Genomic DNA, 10,411 nt, shown 5'->3' with positions numbered 1-10,411 from the left:
CCAGAGGGGACAAAAACTCTAGACCACCTTTACTTCACACACAGAGACAAGTACAAAGCTCTCCCTCGCACTCCATTTGGCAAATCTGGCCATAATTCTATCCTCCTGATTCCGCTTACAAGTGAAAACTAAAGCAGGAAGCACCAGTGACTCGGTCAATCAAAAAGTGGTCAGATGAAGCAGATGCTAAGCTACAGCACTGTTTTGCTAACACAGACTGGAATATATTCTGGGATTCTTCCGATGGCATTGAGGAGTACACCACATCAGTCCCTGGCTTCATCAATAAATGTATCAACGACCTCATTTCCACAGTGACTGTACGTACATACCCCAACCTGAAGCAATGGATTACAGGCAACATCCGCACTGAGCTAAAGGGTAGAGCTGCCGCTTTCAAGGAGCGGGACTCTAACCCGGAAGCTTACAAGAAATCTCGCTATGCCCTCCGACGAACCATCAAACAGGCAAAACGTCAATACAGGACTAAGATCGAATTGTACTACACCGGCTCTAAAGCTCGTCAGATGTGGCAGGGCTTACAAACTATTACAGACAACAAAGGGAAGCACAGCCGAGAGCACTGCCCAGAGAGCACTGAAGCACTGCCCAGTGACACAAGCGTACCAGTCGAGCTAAATTATTTCTATGCTCGCTTCGAGGCAAGTAACACTGAAACATGCATGAGAGCATCAGCTGTTCCGGACGAGTGTGTGATCACGCTCTCCGTAGCAGATGTGAGTAAGACCTTTAAACAGGTCAACATTCACAAGGCCGCAGGGCTAGAGGGATTACCAGGACGTGTACTCCGAGCATGCTCTGACCAACTGGCAAGTGTCTTCACTTAACCAATTGATTAATCAGTGTTATTCTCTGAGTTTGTTGGACTTCAAAAGGAAAGTAAATGTAGCTAATGGGTGAACGTTTGTTGGTTGCTGGTTGCCTTACAATTGAACGTTGAATTGTTTTTTTTTAAGACCTGTGTTTTTGCATGTACATTCATTGGTTGATTATCTTATGCTACACCAACATAAGTAACGTACATTTTTCTAAAGTAATCCAATCTGTTAATAGTTGGACTTTTTGCATCTGTTACTGAGATGGCTGTTCCAGTTATTATTGAGACTACCTAAATCAAATAGAAGTATTTCCTGGCAGTCATTGTCAGTGATTAACGTTCTCTGGCTGGATTCCAATTTTTCAAGTTGAATTGTATGTTCACTCTACGTAAAATGAAAAGTTGAGTGAACATTAAAATTCAACTTGAGAATGTATGCTGGTTCAGCTATATGCCAAACATTTTTGCAAACTCACAATCCTATTGCAGTCTGCTGCCTTACAATTGTATATTGATTCTAAGTTTTTTTATAGTGCAGGGAGACAAAATACACCTCTCAAATCAATCAACTCAAAGTGCAATGTAGCCTAGTTTATTTTCAACACAGGTGTATATAAAGTCAAGTTGAATATGAAATGTGTTGATTGATCCATACATTTGTATTACAATGATGAGACTGCTTATCATTTTTCTAAGGAGTCGAGGAGGCCTTGTTTATCAAAACAGATCAATGATCACTCACACCGCCAAAGTAGAAGAAGAGAGGATGAGAAGGGAGAGTACAATAAAGTTGACCATTGCTATGTAGATTAGTTGCCCTTGGCTGGGAAGCTGATCCTAGATCTGTGCCTACAGGCAAGTAGGAGGGAAGATATGAGGGGGAGGCGTTCTCAATTGTAGACACCTTTAGTTAGTTAATGATTGCAGGGCTGGATAGATGAGGGTATAAAGACAAGCAGGGAGCTGTGGCTATCTCTACGGTCACTGTCTTATAGTCACCATGTCTTTCTCAGGGAAATACCAGATGGAGACACATGAGAACTTTGAGTCTTTCATGGAGGCTATTGGTAAGTCTTGCTGTTGGGTTTGTACATTTGATTAGACTTGGTGTTAATTTCAGAAGTTGTAGTCCTTTCAGTAATGATGTTCGATGGTGATTGCGAATGCAATGGTTACTTCTGAGTAGCAAACCCAGGTAGCACACTAGTTTCCTTGGATGTTCTGAGAATGGAAGTGAGACGTAGGCTTTAAAAAAAATGTTTTTATAGGTTCCAGGGAGGTTCTGAGAACATCTTACTATGTTCTCCTGGGAGGTGTTAGTTTTAACAACAAATTATAGGTTATTTCCTGTTTTTTATTTTATTAACTTTCACTGAATGTTTAAGACTTAACACCGCTAGTTTAGTTTGGGTTAACTATTTTGAACTTCCAGCACAGATGGGTTTGTTTGAAAATGATTTGCTTAGGCATTAATCATTCATTGTGTCAGTGAGATTCAAACCTATGCTCTTCTGTCCTCTATCCATGGAATTAATCCACTGTGCTTCCAGGATGGAGTTGTCATGCATTAGTTTTGTAACTCATTGAAAGTGGATAAATGTAGTCTGTTCACATACTATTTCAACAGGAACAAGCACTCAGTAAGATCAGGTGTGGCCAACTACTGTGGTGTACACTTGGCTTTTGTTGAAGCTGAGAAAGGAATGTGTGTTTAGTAATTTTGTTTAATGTTCGTTGTTTTTGTATGAGAAGTTCTTAGTGTTTTGAGAACATGACTTTGAGAACCTACAGAACATTATGTTGAAGTACTGAAATTCCCACACGAGTATATTTAAAGTCAGCTGAACAACTTGAGAACATTCCCAATGTAAAATGACTAATGTTCCTAGTACTTCACGTTAAATTAAATGTTTGAACTTTCAGGAAATATTCTGATCCCATGAAATGCCAAGAAAATAACATTTTGTCAAATTCCTTAATGGGAATGTTCCAAAGCCAAGCGACTGTCCTGCACCATTGCCAGAATTTGGTATGCAAAATAACCACGCCCTAAAACGTATGATCCTCAGAATGTTGTGTTAGCTGGGAATGCATTCAATGTTTGCATTCAGTTCATTGTTGCCATATTATAGTGCATCAGAACTTTACTTCAGTAGTAATAATTCAGTTTTCATGTCCCACTTCATTAACTTTTGTAGTACTAAAAAGCACAGTATATGACTCACTCGTTGCTGCAAACATGTAGGTCTCCCTGATGAGCTTATCCAGGAGGGCAAAGACATCAAGAGCATCTCTGAGATTGAGGAGACTGGAGACCACTTCAAGGTGACTGTCACCACGGGAACAAAGATCCTCACCAACTCCTTCACCATTGGCCAGGAGACGGAGCTCGAGTCGCCGACCGGGGAGAAGGTCAATGTGGGTGGCGCATGTCACAACCCAACCATGAGTTTCATACATGTAGCCTGGATTTATCCATCTCCCTACATATACAGCCAGTATCTAACTAAACGTTCAGCTGATGTGGGGTCACTATGGTTAGTTAGTTCAGGTCCCAGTGATGTTGTGGGAGGACTGACTTTCTTTGGCAGAATCTCCTCTGCTCTCCGGGCACTAGGCTCACAGTTGCACTATTATAGCAGTTTACGTCTCAAAAGCAACTCACACACCTGATGCACACTGTCACACTTTTTTTTCTTCATATATGGCCATCCAACTTGGGCCTGTTAAATTGGTGCTAGTTGACTGTAGTTGGTGACCACTGCTTTCAGAGCTAACCATTGACCTCTCCTGTTTCAGTCTGTGGTGACGAGGGAAGGTAACAAGCTGATGGCCTTCTTGAATGGGATCGAATATGTCACAGAACTTACAGACGCAAACACCCTCGTCAACGTGAGTCCGGGGCATATGGCTGGGGGTTCACGAAGCGACACTATTTCAGGGTTAATTTATACCATTAACAAAATGGGTAGTCTTTGACAGTGCCGTGAATGCAATTCAACAGTTTGCTGCCACCAATGTCCTAATTACATGCTGACCCCACCGCTCGCGTCGCAAAATAAATCTACCGTTTATTCAATCATGGCAACCACACTGCTCGCGCGCCTCAGCAAGCGTCTGCGTGGCCAGGTGCTAAAATGGAAGTTAGATCTATTTGTGATGCTCAACATGCTGCAAGTCTGGCCTCTCCCATCTCATTGGTTCTTAGGTGCATATACCCATGTGGGTGATTGGAAGATGAACTTTGAGGGGCACACTCTGGTCAGTTGTAATGTTGTCAACCTCCATATAAGGAAGGAGGCGAGATGAAGAGAAACAAACTCCGTTTTCTGTGAATTGTCAGGGTAGAGGACCTTGTGCATTTCATGTAAAATAACAACCCAATGTTTATATACCAGGACAAATTGGCTAGCTAAATTGCCATAAATGTTGAATTATTTCTGCCCCAAATTAATATAAATGTTTCTGAGCTTGTTTTGATATTTCAACCTGCATGTCCTGATCGCTTCTAGTGTGGGTGAACAAAATCAATGTGCGAACGAGTGCGTCCGGTTTGGTAAGCATAGTGTACTGGCATGGATTTATTGAATAATGATTACAGATGCTTTCTCTTTTCAGACCTTGACTCTGCCTGGCATCTCATACAAGAAGACCAGCAAACGAATGTGAAGATCTATTGCAGTCTTTGGATTAATAAAATGTGAAGGGCATGGAATGGTCTGGTCTCAGCATTTCATATCAATGGGTAGAACTTCAGGGGAAAATTGAGGTTTGTAATGAGGCAAGGTTTGAGTTGGCTGAATGTGAAGACCTCAGTGGGATTCATTAGAATAGCTTAGTTCGGTAAACAGTACACAATGTCCAAAGTGGGTTTTCTACATTTGCTGCAAATCAGTCACATTAAAATGTGAACCCAGCAGTGTAGAAAATAAGGCTTTGGTAGTGTGTTGAGGGCTAAAGATAAATATTTATTATATTCAGAACACTATATAAAGAAACCTAAAGGTCACGTTCTGCAGGCTTCACAGAGCAATACAAAAACAAGATCCCACCACACCAGCTGGAAAAAACCCTACTTAAATATGATCTCCAATTAGAGACAACAAGGACCAGCTGCCTCTAATTGGAGATCATCCCAAACAAAACTTGAACATAGAAAAACACGCCCTGACCTACTCTACCATAGAAAATAACATCTTACTATGGTCAGGACTAGACAGTAGTTCCGTCTAGTCTGTCACAATATGGGTAAGAATCCTACCACAGTTGGTGCATCAGTTTAAAAGCAGATTGCTCAATTTCCAGGTATTTTTGCAAATCAAGTTTCAGGCAATCTAGTGTCTGTTTTTTGGACATTGCTTTCATTAGTTCCACCCCAGTGTCACTGACAAGGGGCTAAAGGTGCACCATTTAAGGGTGACTTGTTTCCCAGCTGGTTGGAAAAGCTAAGGACCCTGGGACTAGACACCTCCGTCTGCAACTGGATCCTGCACCTCCTGACGGGCTGCCCCCAGGTAGTAAGGGTAGGCAAACAGGTCTGACACACTGATCTTCAACACTGGGGCCCCTCGGGTCTGTACTCCCCGTTCACCCACGACTGCGTGGTATAACATGACTCCAAAACCAAGTTTTAGGTGCACCACAACACCAGTGGTAGGCCTGATCACCGACAATGAGACCTGACCTCTTTGTAGACGACCTGGCAGTGTGGTGCCAGGACAACCTCTCCCTCAATGTGAGCAAGACAAAGGAGCTGATCGTGGACTACAGGAAAAGGCGAGCTAAACAAGCCCCCATTGACAGAGCGGTTCGAGTTTCAAGTTCCTTGGCGTCCACATTACCAACCAACTATCATGGTTCTAACACACAAAGACAGTTGTGAAGAGGGCGCAACACCTTCACCCCCACCCCCTCTGTTGTACACTGCTGCTACTTGCTGTTTATCTATGCAGTCACTTCACATATGTACAAATTACCTCAACTAACCTGTACCCCCGCACATTGACTAGGTACCGATAGCCTCGTTATTCCTACTTTAATTTTTTGTAACTATATTTGGTGAATATTTAATCTTGAACTGCGCTGTTGATTTAAGGGCTTGAAAGTTAGCATTTCACGGTAAGGTGTACACTTGTTGTATTTGGCGCATGTGACAAAGTTTGATTTGATGTGTCATGGACTTAGGAATTGAAGGGTTGATTTGTCTGACATGTTTCTTTACACCTGGCGCCATAGGTTCGTTCATGCTTATTGGCTAGTTCTTCAGCGCCTCCTCCTGTGTGGAAAATGACACTCATTCTACTTAAACTTCCTTTACTCCACTGTCTTCATAACCTAGGCGGGATCATGTCATAAAAATGCATTTGAATCTTGTAGATCATCCTGTGAGTTTCATGTCTTACCTCAAGGTCTTTGTGTGGGTTCTCTGCAAGATGGCATAGGCCTTACACATCATGCAGTGTCCCACCTATCTTCCCTGCCTGCCAGTGGGGCACCCCTGCCTTCATTGTTACCATCCCCAGAGCGGTGTTAGGATGGTATAGTTGACTGTCAAAGTAATATTGAGCCATTTATACTGCACAAATATAAACGTATTATGTCAAGTCTTTTCATGTGCTGAAATAAAAGACCCCAGAAAGGTTCTCAAAGTGCACAAATTTGTATACATCCTTGTTAGTGAGCATTTCTAATTTTAATAAGCTAATCAATCCACCTGACAGGTGTGGCTTATCATGACAAAAGGCCACTAAAATGTGCAGTTTTGTCACAATGCCACATCTCAAGTTGAGGGAGTGCAATTGGCATGCTGACTGCAGGACTGTCCACCAGAGCTGTTGCCAGAGATAAAAATGCTCATTTCTCTACCATAAGCCCCCTCCAATGTCATTTTAGAGAATTTGGCAGTACGTCCAACAAGCCTCACAACCGCAGACCACGTGTAACCACACCAGCCTAGGACCTCGACATCCGGCTTCTTCACCTGCAGGATCGTCTGAGACCAGCCACCTGGACAGCTGATTAAACAGGAGTGTTTATGTCTGTAACAAAGCTCTTTGTGGGGAATGACTCATTCTGATTGGCTGGGCCTGGCTCCCGAGTGGGTAGGACTGGCTCCCAAGTGGGTGGGCCTATGCCCTACCAGGCCCACCCTTGGCTGCGCGTATGCCCAGTCATGTTAAATCCATAGATTAGGGCCTAATTAATTGATTTCAATTGACTGAATTCCTTATATGAACTGTAACTCAGTTAAATTGTTGCATGTTAATTTTATACTTTTGTTAAATATAGTTATTTGCCTCTTTATCGCTATTGACCACTCCTATGAACTAAAATCGGCTATCTAGTCTATAATGACTAGACTCTTTCCCCATGTCAGGGCTTTTTAGGTTTTATGCTAGGGGGCTTCGGGAATGCAAACGTGGTATGTAAGGGACAGGTGGAGTATCATGCACTCGGTGGTTAGAAAAGTGAAGGCGCAATTCAGGGAGGGAGTTGACTTGTGTGTCCTGCTCCATCCTTTATTTTGTATCTCAGAGGGCTGCAGTGTGGACCAATCTTGGAAGGCCGAGGTGGAAGCTGACAATCAAATCAGCCAATCAGAGGGCAGCAACTCTGGTGACATTATCCTCAGGCTCCTGGACTTAGCTGACCACAGCCTTCCTTATCGAGTCCACCAATGAGCTGCAAGTGATGCTAGGGTTCCATGGGGGTCACTTGAGAGATTGGTTGATAGGATTTGTAGTTCAAAGTTACCTATTTGTAGTTCCTTGTACAGCCCACCTATTTCACCCACCCATTTACTGACCTCCTTCTTCAGTATATAGGCAACATCACTGGAAGGGAACTAGCTCAGAATTTCACTCTTTGACATTTCATGTATGTCAAATATTGGAGTTAAATTCTTAGCTAGATGGGACTCTGAGCACTCAAATAAAATCAAATGAGAGAATCGAACACCTAGTGTTGTGGGGGCGGGAGGCAACAAGGCTGAGTATAGCCCACAAAGATCTCCTCCACTGCACGAGCCAGAAGGGGCGCAAAACCGAACAGGAAGATCATGTTAGTGACTCAACCCACTCAAGTGACGCACCCCTCCTAGGAAAGGCATGAAGAGCACTAGTAAGCCAGTGACTCAGCCCCCGTAATAGGGTCAGAAGCAGAGAATCCCAGTGGAGAGAGGGGAGCCGGCCAGGCAGAGAGAGCAAGGGCGGTTTGACGCTCCAGTGCCTTGCCGTTCACCTTCGCACCCCTGGGCCAGACTACACTCAATCATAGGACCTACTGAAGAGATGAGTCTAAAGTAAAGACTTAACGGTCAAGGCCGAGTCTGCGTCTCTCACATCGATAGGCAGACCTTTCCATAAAAGTGGAGCTCTATTGGAGAACGCCCTGCCTCCAGCTGTTTGCTTAGAAATTCTAGGGACAATAAGGAGACCTGCGTCTTGTGACCGTAGCGTACGTGTAGGTGTGTACGGCAGGACCAAATCGGAGAGATGGGTAGGAGCAAGCCTAGGTAATGCTTTGTAGGTTAGCAGTAAAACCTTGATATCAGCCCTAGCCAGTATAGAGAGGCTAGCACTGGAGTAATTTGATACAAATTTGGGGTTCTAGTCAAGATTCTAGCAGCCGTGTTTGGCACTAACTGAAGTTGAATTAGTGCTTTATCCAGGTAGCTGGAGAGTAGAGCATTGCAGTAGTCTAATCTAACAAAAGCTCGGATTAGCTTTTCTACATCATTTTTGGACAAAAGGTTACTGATGTTTGCAATGTTACAAAGATGGAAAAAAGCTGTCCTTGAAATATTCTTGATATGTTTGTCAAAAGAGAGATCAGGGTCCAGAGTAATGCCGAGGTCCTTCACAGTTTTATTTGAGACGACTGTACAACCATCAAGATGAATTGTCAGATCCAACAGAAGATCTCTTTGTTTCTTGGGACCTAGAACTAGCATCTCTGTTTTGTCCGAGTTCAAAAGTAAAACATTTGCCGCCATCCACTTCCTTATGTCTGAAACACAGGCTTCCAGGGTAGGACATTTTTGGGGCTTCACCATGTTTCACCATGTTTCATCGTAATGTGTGTCGTCCGCATAGCAGTGAAAGAGGTAGAATATATAGTGAAAACAATAGTGGCCCTAAAACGGAACCTTGAGGCACACCAAAACTTACAATTGATTTGTCAGAGGACAAACCTTTCACAGAGATGAACTGATATCTTTCCGACAGATAAGATCTAAACCAGGCAAGAACTTGTCCGTATAGACCAATTAGGGTTTCCTATCTCTCCAAAAAATGGTGTTGATCGGTAGTGTCAATGTCAGCACTAAGGTCAGGGAGCACAAGGACAGATGCAGAGCCTTGGTCTGACGCCATTAAAAGGTAATTTACCACCTTCATGAGTGCAGTCTCAGTGCTATGATGGGGTCTTAAACCAGACTGAAGCGTTTCATATACATTATTTGTCTTCAGGAAGGCAGAGAGATGCTGGGAAATATTATTGTTATTATTTTTTCAGAGGAATAGGATATTCGATATCGGCCGGGTCAATGTTTTGATTTTTCAAGAGAGGCTTTATTACTGCCACTTTTAGGGAGTTTGGTACATATCCGGAGGATAGGGAGCCATCCATTATGTTCAACATAGGAGGGCCAAGCACAGGAAGTAGCTCTTTATACTACTGAGTTGGAATAGGGGCCAGTATGCAGCTTGAAGGTTTAGAGGCCATGACTATTTTCATATGTCAAGAGATACAGGATTAGAAAACTTGAGTGTCTCCATTGATCCTAAGTCCTGGCAGTTCTGTGCAGACTCAGGACAACTGAGCTTTGGAGCTTTGGATTCAAAGAGGAGTGCGTATTTTGCTTCCTAATGATCATGATCTTTTCGTCGTAGAAGTTCAGGAATTCATCACTGCTGAAGTGAAATACATCCTCTCTTGGGGAATGTTGCTTTTTAGTTAGCTTTGCGACAGTATCAAAAATACATTTAGGATTGTTCTTATTCTCCTCAATTAGGTTGGAAAAATAGGATGATCGAGCAGCAGTGAGGGCTCTTCGATATTGCACAGTACTGTCTTTTCCAAGACTTCCAGTTTGGTGGAGCGCCATTTCCGTTCCAATTTTCTGTAAGCTTGCTTCAGGGCTCTGATATTTTCTGTATAGCAGGGAGCTAATTTCTTGTGACAAATGTCTTTTGTTTTTTGGGGTGCGACTGCATCTAGGGTATTATGCTTGGTTAAATGTAGATCCTCAGTTAGGTGGTTAACCGATTTTTGTACTCCGAAGTCCTTGGGTAGGTGGAGGAAGTCTGGAAGGGCATCTAGGAATTGTTGGGTTGTCCGAGAATTTATAGCATGGCTTTTGATGATCCTTGGTTTGGGTCAGAGCAGATTATTTGTTGCAATTGCAAACGTAATAAGATGGTGGTCCGATAGTCCAGGATTATGAGGAACAACATTTAGACCCACAATATTTATTCCACGGGACAAAACTAGATCCAGGGTATGACTGTGGCAATGAGTAGGTCCGGAGACATGTTGGACAAAACCCACTAAAAAGTGATTGAGTAGGCTGCA

The 10,411-nt window shown here is 43.1% G+C and overlaps 1 protein-coding gene across 2 annotated transcripts; it reads left to right on the top strand.

The window, feature by feature from the left end:
- The first annotated feature begins 1,748 nt into the window (after window positions 1-1,748).
- LOC123730431 (fatty acid binding protein 1-B.1-like) lies at window positions 1,749-4,553 on the top strand. Of its 2 annotated transcripts, none has more exons than XM_045707124.2 (4): window positions 1,749-1,905; window positions 3,084-3,250; window positions 3,638-3,730; window positions 4,457-4,553. In XM_045707124.2, the coding sequence occupies exons 1-4, from the start codon at window positions 1,839-1,841 to the stop codon at window positions 4,505-4,507; spliced, it is 378 nt and encodes a 125-aa protein (XP_045563080.1). In that variant the 5' UTR covers window positions 1,749-1,838; the 3' UTR covers window positions 4,508-4,553. The 2 variants fall into 2 exon arrangements, with proteins under 2 accessions (XP_045563080.1, XP_045563079.1); XM_045707123.1 differs by having other exon boundaries at window positions 1,750-1,905; window positions 3,084-3,256.
- Window positions 4,554-10,411: the final 5,858 nt, after the last annotated feature.

The sequence above is a fragment of the Salmo salar genome, chromosome 24, assembly GCF_965601325.2.
Source record: "Salmo salar chromosome 24, fSalSal1, whole genome shotgun sequence".
Classification (NCBI taxonomy): Eukaryota; Metazoa; Chordata; class Actinopteri; order Salmoniformes; family Salmonidae; genus Salmo; species Salmo salar.
The sequence above is the reverse complement of the archived record's forward strand: the minus strand, read 5'-3'. Positions and strand labels throughout refer to the sequence as shown.